Source organism: Astatotilapia calliptera, chromosome 2 (assembly GCF_964374335.1).
Source record: "Astatotilapia calliptera chromosome 2, fAstCal68.1, whole genome shotgun sequence".
Taxonomy (NCBI): Eukaryota; Metazoa; Chordata; class Actinopteri; order Cichliformes; family Cichlidae; genus Astatotilapia; species Astatotilapia calliptera.
The window spans coordinates 26,633,789-26,651,125 of NC_137423.1; the positions used below are offsets into that span (position 1 = coordinate 26,633,789).

Below are 17,337 nucleotides of genomic sequence, written 5' to 3' on the forward strand. Positions count from 1 at the left end.
AAAAATAAATGTGTAAAAAAGGAACACATTAATTTAAACCTGATAAAAAAAGAGCTAAGAGGACCTGCAGAGTTCTGGAGGTTAACGCTTTTTACGCTACACATCAGTCATTCGACACTGAAACATTGGCAGCACAAAGACACAAAGATATCCCGACTGTAAGTATTATAAACAAACTACAGAGACTACATTTCCCATAATGCTAGATGTTCTGTTAACCTAGCCTGACAAGTGCACAATTTTTATTACACATAATGATCTTGCCTCTCAGCCAAAGATAACTCAAAGCATGTATTTAGATGCAACTAGTGTTCAAGAAGACTGCTAAATAAACTTTGGTATATAATAAAATAAGTCCTTTTAATATCTGCTGTTTTAGTCTGCTACTACTGCAAGCGAAAAAAAAAGGACTTGAGGTAGAGTGTAAGTGTAGGCGGTGATATAATGAGCATGCCTATACACTGAGGCTCAGAGGCTCACCTGCTCTAATATAGTGTTGATCCTATCCACCTCGCAGTCAATCACATAGCGCTTCTCCTGCCTCCTGTCCATCTCCTCAATGATGCGCTTGAACTCGGCTGCGTCCGTTGTGCTGCTAACAGAGCGAGCGGTCACCTGCCAGTTGTTAGCGACTGCTGCCTCCATGATGGCCTGCAGTATGGAGAAACCTACAGGGAGAGAGAGAGTGAGAGCACGTAACTCAGAGGATTAAACAAAAAAATCGACCAGCACACATCAAGAGTTATGCAGAGCCGAGTGGCTTCTAATTTATTCTGGAGAGGTTTTTGCTTGAATCCAGAGGTTAAAGGCCATCTCATTACAATCTAAAATAGCATTACAAAGTCTGCAAGCCCACTAAAATATTTTCTAGAGTCTAGACTTTGTGTGCCTGTGTGTATGTGTGTTTAATTCACATTTGCATATTGACAAGGCAGTATCATAATGAAGTGAAAGGACAGGAATCGTATCTCCATATTATTAAAAGATCAGTGGGTGATGTTATTGCACTTGGCATCAATTAAATTATGGCATTTAGCTCAGCCACATGTTAACTTTGACAGTGCGGTGAAACACATTGCAGCCTGTGTCTCCTTGGAGGATCCTGCCAACTCATTTTAAGATAAAGACAATGAAAGATTTATCCAAACCAGTGGTAGCAAGTGATCATTATAATACTAGAAGAATGGAAAATGAGCCCTTCTAATGATTAATTCACACATGAAATATTTTCATTTAACAGAGTGCTCAGAAACACTATGGTCAAATCACATACCACACAATGAATAATGTAACCATATTTCTGGAGGGATAGATTGCATGTAGGACAAGCTGAAATAAAAATGGCTTAAATCGTCTCCAGTGTATAACAAATGGGCATGAACGTGATGAAGATTGTGAAAATCAAACATCATTAGGCCAAGCAGAATGCAGTCATAACATGTGCAATAAGCTTATTTTTCAAATTTTTTTATAATATTCACATGATCTGTCATGTGCGTAGCTGATACAGAAAGGGAAACAAGGAGAAAAAATAATCTTTCAGCAACAGCATGCCCTGGCAAACATGTAGACAAATATAGATTTTGTTTCTGTGCAACATCATCACAGCGATGTTGGGGGCAAAAAGTCAGCGGAGCCAGGCTCCAAAGCAGAGACAAGGATGAAAAAAAAGATGGATGGGAAATGTTAAATAATCCAAGGGAATCATGTGCCTATGCTAAGAACAGAAGAGGAATATGAACCCAGACCACTAAATGAATTCCTGTCGGTCCTAAAGCCAGCAAGGTTCTTTACAGTGCTTGGACCCTTATTCTCAATATGGTTAATCCTTTGGACATATCCCAAACTTTAGCTTTTGTACACAAAGACAAACAACATAACTGTATGCACATCAGCATTCTCACATTACAAAGAATAAGTTCATTAATATAATTTATGGTCAGAATTACCGAGGCTTCTTGTATCATCAATAACAATCCCAGATTTAACTGACTATCACAGCTAGCTAACAGCCCATGTTGCTTCTTTTTATAATTAGTTAGTGTTTATTTTGTTGGCTTAAGTTTTGTTTTTGGTGCTATAAACATTAAAACATTATTGAATTGATTTGAACTCAATGCCTACAGTACCTTATGTCTGGTACAGCATGCTTACAGGAGTTATAGCAGGTCGAGAAGTATGCTAACCTGCTAACTTTCACATTAGCTTCTGCACACAAAGACAAACAACATAACTGTATGGGCATAAGCATTCCCACCATTACAAAGAATAACTTCATTGATATAATTTATGGTCAGAATTACCGAGGCTTTTTGCATCATCAATAACAATCCCAGATTTAGCTGACTGTCTCACAGCTAGCTAACAGTCCATTTAGCTTCTCTTTATAATTAGGTTTAGTGTTTACTTTTTGGCTTAAGTTTTGCATTTGACACTGTAAACATTTAAACCTTATTGGATTGATTCGAATTGAATACCTACAGTACCTTATGTTTGGTACAATATGCTTACAGCAGTTGTGGCAAGTCGAGAAGCATTCTAACCTGCTAACCTTCACATTTACTAAATTAGCAACAAACATTAACACTAAACCCATGCTACGATATTGTTAAATAAGGAAATGACAGACACACCCAACATCCAACTAAAAACATTCAAAGCTTGCTAAATTCAAACCAAGAGCATGCCAACAATATATTTTTTATAGTTAGCTTCTTTTAGCCAAACTTTGGCAGGTTTAGTGCATGGGCCACTTCATTCAGACACCTGATACTTTTGCCTGCTAAACATAATTTTACATCAATATGGAAATGAAAGGCAAACAAACAGATTCAATTTTGATATGGCATTTTAATATGAAGTCTGGAAGAAATTACAGACAACATTATTAAGAAGTCAATAACAATGTTTAACTTCAATCTGGTGACCGACTGCCAGAGCGGTTTTCTCCTTTAAAAAAACCGAGCAGACTTTGTAACCATTAAAACCTGTCTGTGGAGGCTGTTATGGAAATTGTCTGACATAATATGAAATAAGTGGGAAAAGTAAACATTTTACTTTTATTTATTTATTTTTTTACTTTACCTTTGTTACTTATTTTGAGCTATTTTTCTGTACAACTTTATCTCTGTGAACCGGCTGCAGACAGCCAACAAAGCCTGCACAGAGACCAAAGAAGCAACAACAGCAGCTCTAACAAGGAAGCCTCTTTGTGATTCACTGCATTTGTCTTCTGCATGTCTTTTCTTTTTCATTTGGTCAAGTAGCTCTCTTTTTTTTTGTTGTTGTTATTTTTTGGATTTCCACGTACTTTGAGACTACTGTACCATGTGTGTCTGTGCTCCTGGTGTGCCAACATTGCTTTAGCACACAGCCACATCTCCACCAGACGACCTTTTGGCAAGCAGTACAGCAAGTAGTGGAGACCGACACACACTGTGTCATCTGTCCATAGGAGCGGTGGCATACTGCCTAGAGACATTAAGCTGCCAGATCTCAAGGTTATGTGGCAACCTGGTTATCAGGTGAAAGGGCTCTAAGGATTCAGCTCATAGCTTATGAATGTAACCTGTAGCAAAACACAGTTTACATACTACTGTATGTAAAGAGTGAGTCTAGCTAACAGGTCTTACCAGAATTAAAGGTCAAAAACTTTACACTGTAGTGAGTTAAAAACAATATGGATATAGATGTAATTTTCTAAACTATCATCATTTTTACAAGAGTGGAGCAGAGCACTCATGTGCTAAACGTCCTCAGATCTCCTTTACCTAAAGCACAAGTTACAGAGTGAAGGTTTGAATAACATGGATGCATTATTCATTTTCCTGAGGCATATGCTCACAACCTCACCAACCACAAGCCAGCTGGATAGCATGGCAGTCTTCCCGGCAATAAAAAGCTTCTCACATTAAGAGATGTCACGCAGATTAACTGGGTCAAAATGGTCTCTGTTGGTTTGGGAACTGTTGAGAAGGCTGGTAAAGGTAAAAATGCCAGTGTATCATTTACCACACGCTAATCACATTGGGTGTACGACATGCCATGCATGTGGGTTAAAATGATAGGGTGCTCATTGTTTCAGGGCTGCGTGTATGTATTTGTTTAGGGTAGTGTAATCTGTGATTCCCGTGCTCCTTGAAAGGCACAATAGTATGTCTCAGAATAATTTTAAATGTTAGAAAAACTAAATTCTCACAGCGGGAATGATTTGGAAATTTGGGCTTTACATATGCAAGGATCTACAGTGTGCTGTCCAGAAAATGAAACAAACAAAAAAAATCCTATTTTCACTTTCGAGATGAAGTGGGAAGTGAAAAACATGAATTATGCTTTTATGTGGAGGAGGGATATACTGTCAATCAGATTACAATCAAATAGTTCTTTTATTTTGAAATTGCTGATTTGTGCAGCATTTTGTCTCCCCCTCTGCCTCTGGCAAACCCTGGACTGTGTGGGAACAATTGGATTCATTTAAGATTCACAGAAGATTCCATGCCTGCCTAGTTTTACATTTGTATGGAAATTAAGAGATGGAATCTAGTGGTGGTAAATAGTCTGTCCAAAAAAGGATTAGGCCTGCTTTTTGCTGCTGTTTTCTCAAAAGTCAGCATAAAAGTTTGCATGCATTCTGATTGGGACTATCAAAAAACCGAACAGTATCCTTTGAGCGCAACTTAATCTGACAGCCCTGAGAAGACTGATAGTTCCTTCTTCATCTCCACCAGCAAGTAAATATAATAAATGTCTTTGGTACTTCATGCAGCTCTTCCAAGATTACATCAGCCACTTACCTTTCTTGGACCAGAGTCCATCTCCAGATTCAGCCAATCAGTAAATTAATCTTCCTAAAGAGCACTGGAGACCCTCATAAATGCTTTTGTTACTAATATTTATTTCCAACATGGAGAAAATCCATAAATTCTATACACCTTCCTTTTTTTTTCCACCAACAGGAACCCCACATCTGTGTTGCATCTGAAAATGTAATACAGTCAACTACATAAATTATGGACGACAACAACAAGGCTTCCTTATCACCACCTATAAATCCCTGCAGTACAAATCCAGCGACATGCAGCGGCTTCTGCTGCAAATGCTCCTCGGGGCTAATCATGCCATCGAGACAGGGAGACTTTTCACGCACCGCTTGCGACTCAAACACGGCGTACAGCGTAATAAAATGTGGACAACATCTATAAGCGTGGTGACTCTAACTACACATTCAAGATACAGCCCTTTTCACAAAAACATTGGTGCACATAAACATTTTATATAACTTTTAAATACTATAGAACTGCACAACCCACCATTTCATCAGCGCTCAAATGATAGATTATAAAACACTTTATTTCATCAAAATGTCTTTAAAATTTTATCACTACCCTTATGCAAACTCATTCTTTATATATAGTTATCTGATATTTTGTTCTGTATGTATGTGGGAAATAAACCTCTGTGCTTTGGGGCTGATGAACAACAATTCTGCGTCCTCGCCCTAAAGAACGAGGCGGTGACGTTAGCCACCAGTAATGCTGCAGTGGTTTTTTTTCCACTGATAAAGTGCACGAGTGTTTCTACTATATGTTGCCAGGATACGGGCCAAAATAAATGTTAACTCTGACAAATGAATACTGCAGCAAAAGAGAAAACACACGGCTGAATTCGTCAGTGTTGAAACATCCCTGAGCGCCATATACAGGTGAGGTCATTCAGAGATGTTTCATATTTGTATAGGCCTGATTATAATATATATATATATATATATATATATATGTGTGTGTGTGTGTGTGTGTGTGTGTGTGTGTGTGTGTGTGTGTGTGTGTGTGTGTGTGTGTGTTTTCTCTTTGGAGCCTTTGCGACCTATGGTGACTCATAACAGCTTTCTGTGTGGTCAGTCACAATGTGTATCTTCAAAAGAGTTATTTCAGCGAACAGTGAACAGGAATCAGAGTTAAGATGAAGGAAGTATAATGAGTACTGGAGAGACAGAGGAGAGGGGTAACTCGAGGGCAGAAGGCTTGCGTCCTGGTCTGACTTTAGACCCCCCCGCATATAAAAAAGTGGAGTTAAGTTGCTCTTTAATCTGAAACACACACTTGAAACAACTGTATAGTTTGTGGAGCATGCAGTGCAGGAACCGCTGCGATGGGTGAAAACTCAATTATTTCTGCATTTCTCTGCTATCAAATCCAGAAGGAGCCTAAAGACGGCCTGTGTGCTTATAAATCAGAACTGTTGCGAATGAGATGTTGTGGCAGTGTAGCGTACAGTGGCTGAGTGAGAGCTGCAGTCCTCTTCTTCGTCTGTGAACCGGATCTTAACAGGATGAGTTTTGAAGCGTCACCCGTGGCGGCTCAGCAGTAATTGAATTGAGTTGCATCTAATCTCATTGCCCAGCTCCTTTGGTTCCCTGCCTCTCATTAGGGTTCGATGCAGAGTGTCACAGGCCTCCATCTCTCTCTCTCCCCCTCTATTACTCACAGCCGTCTCTCATATCTCACAGCCGATCCAGTCTAACTAGGCAATTCAGAGAAATATTGCAAATTCCTCAAGCCATACACCTCCGCATTAACCACGACTGACTGTGAGCTTCAGAGGCACAACTGCAGTATAGCACTCACTCATATTACCTCATATCATTACACTGTATTATCACTGGTATTATAATAATCCATACTGCGTCAAACTCTACTGATCTTATCAAATAATGAAATGTAAGCAGATGAGTCGACGTTAAGCACACTGTGGTACACAATAAATAACAGCGGCCACAAACAACTAAAGCTACCACTTAATGGCAAAGAAGGAGAGATGGAGGGTAAAACCAGTTCAATCTGAACCAATTTCTGAAGGATAAATCTAAAGAGCACATGTGAAAAAGAGGTGTTGTCCACTGAGCAGGCAGTAAATGTGGCTGCTTTTCCCTGTAGCTTGTCAATCCTCTGGTAAATGAGAGTCTCTGGGGAGCTGAAACGCCCCGCTGAGCACTGTTCATGGTCTAAAAGGGCATCTTAAACAACTGAATGGAAACGGTGAAGATAATGCCTTTGATTCTTAATTGTAGGCTTGATACTTGAGTTGCGCTGAACATCTTTTGAGACAGTTGGGATGTCATCTTTATGCGTTTTAGATAATTACATAAGTGTGTAGTTCAAGGGAAAACTGAATTTTCAGAGGTCGTTTTTAAAAATATGCTTAAACCATTTACCTCTGCTGGTAAAGTCATGCAGGTGAATTTTTTCTTTTTTCCAGATTTCTAGATTAAGCGTCTTTTAGGTTTAAAAAAATTTTTTTATTTAGTTGCACAATATTGCGGCAGAAATGACAAAATAGGTGTGTCAAATGTTCTGCATTTGTGGTTAACACTAGAGGAAAGTGTTTGGGGGGCAAGCAGTTCCACATTTTACTCATAATCCATAAATATGTGAACAGCAGTGTTGGGAAGGTTACTTTTAAAATGTATTCCACTACAGATTACAGAATACATGCCCCAAAATGTATTTTGTCAATGAGAGTAATATATTCTGAATACTTTGGATTACTTAATTACTTAATTTATTATCGTGCTTTTTACAATTTATGAATGTTCTATTGCTGTGTGATTTATTACTATTACTGTAGGCTACTCGCAATACCAATAGCAACTAGATTTTTAAATCTTAATATGAAATGAGTAACAGTAGGGCGGACATTAGGTAAGGCTGCACTTTTTGCAGCGATCTTGTATAGAAAACTATTCCGCGCGTGTATAAAATAGGTCCGCGGCTCCGAACCGTAGTAAAGGGACCTCTGGCTAATACGTCCGGTTCCGTGTCGGGCTCGTAGCCGAAAACTAGCTTTACTTTGTTGTCTAGGTTCGCTTTTCTAGTGAGACACAGAGAGAGGCTGCTCCAACTGAACTTATTGTTTCGGAGGAAAACACGAACACAGTGTACAGTCGAGTCTTAATAGCTTACTTAAAACTGGGCTCGTCAGGCTCTCTTTTTGGCTGCAGTGGTTATTATTATATTTACATGCTTCCAGCTCCCGTTTCTGCTCGGTGACAACTCGTACTTTTCCACGTCATTATGAGACGCGAGATTGAGACAGGCATTTGAGTCTCTTAATGCATGTTTTGTTTGGGTTTCCACTGGCGTGGAATTACCAAAAATAGAGAGGGCATAGCCTAACATATGAAACAGGAAAAGACTTCTGTGTAATCCCTTCTTTTCAACAAAGTAACTGTATTCTAAATACCACCCTTTTAAACAGTAACTGTAACGGAATACAGTTGCTCATATTTTGTATTTTAAATACGTAACGGTGGTACATGTATTCCATTACTCCCCAACACTGGTGAACAGTGACACTTCTGAGAATTACACACATTTTCATACATGGTCCCACGTTTTCAAAGGCTCATAAGTAAATGGACAATTGACAGCCAGTTAGTCATATGATGCATGTTGCTTCAGGCAGGTGCTGCCTCAAATGGATTTTTATCTAGGAATAAAAGAAACAATCCTTATATTTATGCTATGTATATGTCTTAAAATGGCTGCAATTCCTAAACAATTCATGCAAACTCTTTCTCTTAAAATCCAAAGTGGTGGTGTACAGAGGAAGAACTGAATGAACAAATAGTGCCTTTGTCCAACGTGTTATGGAGCTAGCTGTATACATTTAACTACAATTAAGTCATAACAGCCACACAATTGTTTTTCATGACTAGCCTTATATATTTCAGGACAACTTTCTTTGGACAGTTTTTATATTTGGTATCACTTCTTTATGGGTGCACAGCTACATCGAGTGCCATTAATGAGACGCCTTGGTTGAAGTTGAAAAGCTGTGAAACAACAGAGCAACAATCTGTTTAAAATTCTCAAGCTGTCAAAATCTCACTCTTCATTAACTGTTCCTGCATTTATATTTTATTATGTAGACATTACCATGTGTGGTCCCCCCCCCCCCCCCTCCCCCCTCTATTGTCTTTTGAGGAAACCAGAATAAATAGTTAAAAGATTTAAGGTCTGGCGAGTCTTTGCCTCTGGGCTAAGTATGCTCACGGGGCTCTGAGGATCCCTCTAGTGCAGGGGTCGGCAACCTGCGGCTTTTTAGTCCTTATAGTGCGGCTCTGCGTGGTTTGGGAAAATAAATTATAAGTATTTAGCTGAAGTGTACTTTATTTATGTTAGTTCTTTTTTTTAACTTAGTTTTTTTAACTTGTAGTTCTAAATTGGAAGATTATTGTGATATTGACATATAAAAATAAAATTATATTTTATTATTTTTTCATTGCTCAAAATAAGTGTCACACTCGCGGAAGCCGCCAAACGCCGTGCATTTATCAAGACTTTCAACCCCAGGTAGGCCAATTATGGATCTTCGGATCCACATTATGTCAGCAGCTATTCTCCTCTGTGAACTTTGTTAAAAACAAACACCGCTCACGCCTCACAGACGACAGCTTACAGTCCTGCGTAAAGATAAAAGTGACTTCATACAGCCCCAATTTGCAGACGCTGTGCGCAGAGGTTCAGGCGCAGAAGTCCCATTGTAAACATACCACAGCAGACCTGACGATGTTTGCATGAACATGCTTTTCAGCATCTCTTTATTGACCACTTTTCACACACGGTTGCTGTGCGCACACAGCTGGCTGTAGCTTTTCAGCTCACAGCCCGACACATACCAACAACAGCATAGGCGTGATTGCGGGTGCCGCTCAGGTGCGTCCGCCTCCTCTGCAGCGGCGTTGCAGACGACGTCCCGCCACACACATTAACCAGGTAAAATACATATTTAGGCAGAATTTTGCAAATATCTATTTTTCATTTTTTAGCAGCATAGGTCAAGGCTCCAAAAGCACAAAGGCGATATAAGGGTGGCAGCACAACAGTTTTTGTTTGCTACATGGATCATTTTAGTTCAGCTGTGTGTCTTTCCTTTTGTTATATTTCTTTAAGAGTTCAAAATGTGTTAAATACATAAATAAAATGTAATTTTCTCTGTAGCACTTCATGGATTTCATAAGCAACACACCTAAAAAACAATATATACAGTGTTATCTTCATTTTAGATGTCAAAAAGTATTTGTGGCTCCCAGTGTTTTCTTTTGCATGGAAACCAGGTCGAAATGGCTCTTTGGGTCTTAAAGGTTGCTGACCCCTGCTCTAGTGTTTGTGCAGTGGAGATCAAAATCTTGGGCTTAGGTGGAAGGCTTTACCTGGCCTACTATTAGTCTTATCTGGTATAGCCACACAACTTGTATACAATAGGCTGCGGTTTAAAAGGGTTGTGTATTATTGACTTCTAAAGCAAACAGCTGAAAAAAAAGAAGAAAAACTGCCAATTAACAGAAAAAACTAGGCTTTGAAACAGATCAACTTGTTTTTTTTTTTTTAAAAAAGAAAAGAAACATGTGATGTGATGTGAAATCAGGTCGCGCTGTGTTAGAGCTCCTCAGCTTCTTCCTGCCCACAGGAGAAGAACGCATTAGAGACGTAGCATTCACCGTGAAGCAAAGTAGCCCAAAAGTGTGTAGCCAAGGCTTTGATGTGGTATTTACAGTAGGCCTATAACCACAACAGTTTTACTGCCAAGTGTTGTCCTAATCAGAAAGACAGCGCATGTCAAATCAAACAGAAGCAGCATGCTGTCTGTATCGTTAGAAGTGCATATATGCAGGAGGGAGAAGAGCTGCTTCACCACTCTGAAAATCCTCCCACAGATTTTTCAGAGCGTCTCCATCTCCCTCCCCCTTCCGTCAGTCTTTCTTGTCTATCCCTCACACATACTGTGACATATTATTAGCACGTACTATAACACGAAGAGGGGGGCGGGACATCCGTGCACACATGTAGAGCTGTGTGTGCACGTCTCAGAGGGGATGATCAATAATGATGACAATAGACTGATCACAAAAGTCTCCCAGCAGCTTTTTTCTAATCTGCAGAAACCGAAAGAGTGAAGACAGAGCCTTTTACAAAATAAGTCCAAATATTATTCTACTTTTTGTGTTTACTCTTGAGGATGACATTTTATTTGTCATTTCGAACAAACAAATTGGCCGTGTGACATAGACCGACCATCAAGGCAATCTACCTCTTCTATGACTGCTTGAAGCAAAGGCCAGGACATTTTGTTATAATGAAAAAAGAAGCTCCCAGCAGTAATTTCATGGCTGCTGAAGCTAGCAATGGGTAGGTGGTAAAATGGCTTTATTCCAGGTTCAGTTAAGAGGACACAGAGAGAGCACGGGGTTTATTGTGTGCTTATTGTGACAGACGATGGCTCTCATATGATGCTTTTTATTTTTTACAGGTGCTTGACTTGTAGTATATCGAAAGGTTACTGAATCACGCAGGTTCCTGGTGCAGGTTGGATTATCTGTATATTGAGATGTCACTTCATGTGCGCAAAATAAAAACGTGAGAAAGAATGCCAGCGTTGTATAGCTTCCTCCATATTTCTTTAATATTATTTTTCTTGTGCATTTTATGGCTTCTCTGATGTGCCCTTTCTTGTCAGTGTGTCCAAGCTGATTTATTCTTCTGATGCATGCATAATTTAGTTTTTATGAAGCCGCCGTGAAGGAGAGGGCCACTAAAGCACAAGAGGTGTATGTGCATGTGTGTGTGTCTGCATAAAGTCTCAGCTGGGTGCAACTGATGTCCTATTATAATGGCTGAGATGAGACCACAAAGCTGTGGAAGTAAAGTGTGGTCCATGACATAGACATGGTTTCAGTAGAGAACTGGCATTCACACTTATTATCTCACATTGCAAGCGGCGAGTATAAATCAACAGTTGTGGGTGACAATATTGCACTTGACTAGACGTTATTTGTGTGAAATTTGCTTAACAAATTGAAAAGGGAGAGAAACGACTAATGGTGTGTAATCCTGCATGAAAAATATCGCTTAGGCTTCTCCGCACATATGAAAAGCTGAAAAGCTGTACATAAAACAGCAGCTTCTTGAAGCTAAGAGAGGCTCTAAGTCTTTGTTACTGGGTAAAAATTTCCTAATAACCTTTCAGCGTGGTTTAATTTAAGTGGTCTAAAAGAAAAGTAGACGTCGGCATCTCTTGGATTCCTTTTCAGGTTGACTTGTGGTGGAAGATGTTAGCCAATCACAGGTCTTTCAGAGAGGTTTTGTTCCTTTGGGTTGTTTTTATGATAACCTTTGAACTATAGTTCAAACTATTGCTAAAAAATCCTACATATAACATGTGTTTATATGTGTGGAGCTGCCAAACTGAGTGAGCCACTGCATTCGGGCTATAGATGATGGCTGCAAAAAGTATTTTTAATCTTAAGGAATGTTTTCTTTGTCTTTGTCTTTTTTAAAAATCTTTTTCCAGATCATTGCTGCTTAATATTCAGAATAATAAGCAATAATATTTCATGGTTTTTTTGTGTTGAATCACTGTAGTTTGGACTACACTTTTGCTCTTCTGCTAACGTGTCACATCTCTTAATTTGTTATGCTGTTTACACCAGTGAGAACAATGCCAAACCACTTCAATCAAATTAAAGGCCAGGCTTGATTTGGTTTGCCATCGAAGACATTGCAGGAGAGCAGCGGGAGGCATTTATCGTTTGACTCTTTCAGAGAACAAAGGCAACTGTCTCTGGATAGCCAATTAGAGGGATCGCTGAAGAATAGGGAGCAAGGTTCGCTTTGGTTACAGTACAACCGGCTGTGCATGATTGCTCACCCCATCCACATATCTGTCTTTCTGTCTGTCTGTGTTCTGTAGCTTGGCAGGAAGTAGAGATGAAGCTAACTATGTGCGGTCATCCTCCCATTCAAAAGCCTCCTGGCCTTGTTGGCACATTCCTCAGCCAGTTGTGCCAGGCCAGGAGTTATCTTCTCTGCCTGTTTCACTGTGTCTGTGGGGAGACATAGAAGTTTAATACAAAGCCAAGTGGTCTTCGATCGATGCCTGCAGATTAATAGAATCTGACAGATAATTTTTTTAATCTCATTTTAGTGTGCTTGCAAATATTTTTTACACACAGTTCAGCTAAATTAAACTGCACCAAACCTTTTATGCATAAAAATAACAACCGAACCTGTGACTTAGCTAAAAAGCTCAAATGTGACGTGTGCTGTACTGACGTTCTGCACGTCACACAAGTAGCATGTCAGCACTGTGAGCGTGTCCTCTGTCAGTGTCACTCTTGTTCCAGTCGGTCTTTTTTGTCACATGTAGTCACCATCTTCTGACGGAGATAACAGACCCACCATGCTCCTAAGAACTATCATTCTTTAAAACAAAACCAACCTGTAAACACAAAATGGACATAGTCAGCATGGCCTAGCCCACCTGTTTGCAGCCTGCTTCTTGAATCCTGAGATTAGTTTTTTGACATTATGAGCTACAGATGACTCTTACTGAGAAAATCAGGACACTGCATGTTTATACAGTAGCCAGTTGTCAAATGCAAGGTAACCACACTGTAGTACAGTGTAAAGGATGCCCTGCTTTATCTTCTGTTATCCTCTAAATGGGGGCATAATTTACAAAATTAACATAATTAAATAAGACATGAAATGACCGATGGAGGCCATAAACTCTTCTGGATAATGTTTATTGAGATCATAAATCATGTGAGCTGTTGGGTTATTTTGGTCTTTAGTTTATTGCAGCCATAGGAGTCACCCCCCTGCTGGCCATTAGACAGAATGCAGCCATTTCCCACATTAGCTTTATTTTAAGTTTTCATCTTTTATAGTCTACGGGTGAGTGGCTTTTTGCTTGGAATCATAGCCTGAAAATTAGCTGACAGTGAACACAGATTTATGAGATTTGTTGTTGTTGTTTTTAAATGTAACATTAATTATCACAAATGTAGGATTTCTCCTTTTCAGTTTTGTACCTTGGATTTTAGTTTGCTGGTTACTTGGTCATTTTGAGTTGGTGTTTCAAGCTGAAAACCAAAAACTGCTAACCACAGTGAACTATAAAACAAATAACTACATCTTTGCATAATTATGTTACATTTTTCCACAGAGGACAATTTTAAAAAAAATCAAGTTATTTGCTTTCCAAACACACAGAAACAAATTATTGCTTCTATTATGGAAATCACAGACTGACTTGTTTGTTTTAGGTTTAGGTTCAGACTGTTGTCTGGGAGACAGCTGTCTGGGTGATAATGAAAGAGCAAGTAACTTTTGTTTAGGAAGTAAATATATTTGTCTTGGGGACAGCTTGTGTGCAGTTCAGCTTCAAATACTGTAAAGTCTCCATATAATCAATCAGAATAAGCTCGTAGACATTTGCATGTTTCATAACAATCCAGTCCCACTGTGGCTGCGGCAAGCTCTAATCAATACTCTGCACGCACCTTATTGGTCCAGATTAGTTTGCTGAAGTGACTCAGCTGTAGTTGGGGTCATTGAAAATATTGGCAGAGTAAATCAAAAACATGCTCTGGGGATATTTTTAAGACTAAAAGCTGGGATACAGCTTCCACCTGGAAGATTTCTGCTCGGAGAACATTTGACTTCTTTGTACTGTAGTGGGGCTGTGACATTGAGCACTATAGTTTCAACTGTCAGCAGTTAAATGATAACAGTAAATAGCTCTGCGCTCCCTGCTTCAGCTGTGTTGGATCATTTTCCATCTAAATGTATCACATTTAGAATATTGATTGGTAGAGAAGATGATGGAAAGAGACAGCGGGATTTTTTTCATCATGTCATCAATGCCTTGGTGTGGTGATAGATATTGCACGAAATGCTAAAATCTTCTGTCTCATCATGATAGATTTCAAGAGGTGGCGGCTCCAGCTCTTGTGACAAAATCTAGCCGGAAGTGAATATCTTGTGTGAATTTTTCTTCACACGTCAAACATAAAAAGTGCCTTCACACTTTCAGAAGACTCGGTCATATTTACGTCATCTTTCATAAATGTTTTATTATTATTTATTTATCTTGTTATCCTGTTGTCTCTCCAGACTGACAAAATAAAGTAATGCAAAAAGGTAGCTCAGTGAATTAAACAGTGTTAGAGCAGGATGACACAGCAGAGATGAAAGAAGAATGAACAGGCAACTGTCCTCCTGATGTCTGAGCTCCTCTCCCATACAGACTGATCAGTTCCAGCTTTGCAACAGTAACTGGTCACAACGGGCCTGTCAAGCTTTGGATTTATAGGTATACAGTGCATCTTAACTGTTTGTGTGTTCATGTCTTTTCAGACAGAGCTTTAGGACAGGATTATCTGCCCTGATTAAGCTGCAGTTGTTAGCATGGCTGGATAACTAGCCTAAGACACTGTAAAAGGCAGAAGAGTTACAGCTAACACCACCCTAAACAGACCCTTATTTGTGGGCTTGGGGGTTACGTTTAAAAAATCCCATTGATGATTTTCACAGAATTGTATTGACACACCTGGAGTGAATACAAATGAATGCTAACGGAGTTCAGGGGCTATTAAGTAGCAATTATTTTACTAGATCTGGGAAGGATGAAATCGAATAGAGTGACGCTCCTAGTAGCACACGTTCCAGCCGTGTATTCCAGCCGTAACCCTAGCCTTATACCTAACGTCAACCACCACCTTAATCGTGTTAGATAGTTTCTTCCAAAGCGATTTAAATAAAATAAACGTACATGTGTAGATTCATTCCAAATGGTTCTCATGTTTCCTCATTTTTCCCAACTCGTAATATAGGGACGCGTTGGGTGGCCGAAAGCGTAATATACCGACGATTTGTCAAGTAGTGTAAAATGTTACACTTTGGGAGTGAAAACGTGCTGGCTGTTTGCACATTTCCATAATATGATATAAATGAGGTGTGTTTCAATAATTTTACACAGTATAGCATAGGGCTGTTCGATATAACGATAAATATCGGATGACGATATAAAAACGTCTATCTTTCATTTTACGCTATCGTTTGTTTCGTGGTGTCATAAAATAAACTGTTTACGGCAATATTTTTTCATCGTTTTGATGGTCACTGTAGTGGCTATATTAATTTCTTATTCTCTTATATTGAATATAACCACACTACAGACGGACAAGCGACTGTTTTTATGCATTGTCGTTAGCAACAACGACGGTAAAACCATCGCGTATCCGCTTGTTTATTTTCCACATAAACCTTTCACAATAAAGCTCAAGATCCTGTTTACACTTTTCAAAATAAACTGAATCACGTGAAAGAGTATGCAGTGTTTACGGATGAGAAGCAAAAAAGAGCTGCCAGGTGCTAAAAAATAAACCTTAGACTCAAACGTTAGAACAGGCTTTTCCCCGCAGCACGCCGTGTAATAAATACTCACATAGAAAACAGAGGCCGTTTACAGCTTATGTCTAAAAATGTATAGTTTCATGCATCGGTTAAAACACTCGACTCCAGCTACATGACGCTCAGCTGGAAACACTTTACACAAGTCGAGCTGCCCGAGATTCACAGAATTTTCAGAAAATGTAAAATTTTTGTGATTTTATATCGTTATCCGGACAATAGATGTCTTATATCGGGATATGAGATTTTGGTCATATTGCACAGCCCTAGTATAGCATTTTAGCTAATTATACCTGCTTATTTTATGTATAGTAGTTGACTGGCTATAACTTCAAAAGAACAAAAGGCTGCTTTTTCATGACTGATCAACTGGTCTTTATAGATGTTGACATTTGAAATATTTCTGTTGTTGCTGTTTCATGTAATACTAAAGGTTTCCCTGAAATTAAAAAGTCAAAAATAGCAGCAACAACCAACTCACGAAGCTAATGTCAGGCATTAGCGACAGGTAAAATTTTCATTCCAGCCAGCAAAATGTCATCAAGTATGCCTGCTTTTGTTTTTAAAGGGCCAGTTACTTCAAAAGTGCTACGAACACGGCAGCTCTGACATCCACACTGAGCTAACTGAACCTGAAAATCCCAATTTGTTTTCTTTTGTCAAACATGCACCATTTCTTATGACTGCTTACAGTTTGTTCTTCCCATTCATCATTTCTTGACTACTTTGCTGTGCTTAAGGAAAGGTTGCGTCTACTAGACAACAACGGTAAGCTCCAAGACGAAGGGACATAAGAGCAAGCTAAAAACATATAAGGAAGAGGTATAGAATGAAGTGAAATAGGAAAGAAGGAGAGACAGAGACTCATAAATCAAGTAATAATAATAATAATAATAATGGATACTTTATTTATCCCCATGGGGAAATTACTTGTTTTTCTCTGCATTTGACCCATTCACTCAGTGAAGCAGTGGGCAGCCCACTGAGCAGGCGCCCGGGGAGCAGTGTGTAGGGACGGTACCTTGCTCAGGGGTACCTCAGGGTAGCCGTTAAGTGGATTCGAACCGCCGACCTTCCGATCATG

At 39.3% G+C, this 17,337-nt stretch overlaps 1 protein-coding gene across 11 annotated transcripts in view; it reads right to left on the reverse strand.

Moving 5' to 3' along the window:
* Window positions 1-17,337, reverse strand: part of LOC113035105 (glutamate receptor 3) — a 96,571-nt gene that overhangs the window by 49,213 nt on the left and 30,021 nt on the right. For all 11 annotated transcript variants that reach the window (XR_013911695.1, XR_013911686.1, XR_013911698.1 and 8 more), the window contains exon 4: window positions 481-668. Coding sequence is in view for 8 of the 11 variants with exons in the window: in XM_026190416.2 (XP_026046201.1) it covers window positions 481-668 (188 nt within the window). In the remaining 3 variants the exon portion in view is untranslated. The remainder of the gene's footprint in view (window positions 1-480; window positions 669-17,337) is intronic.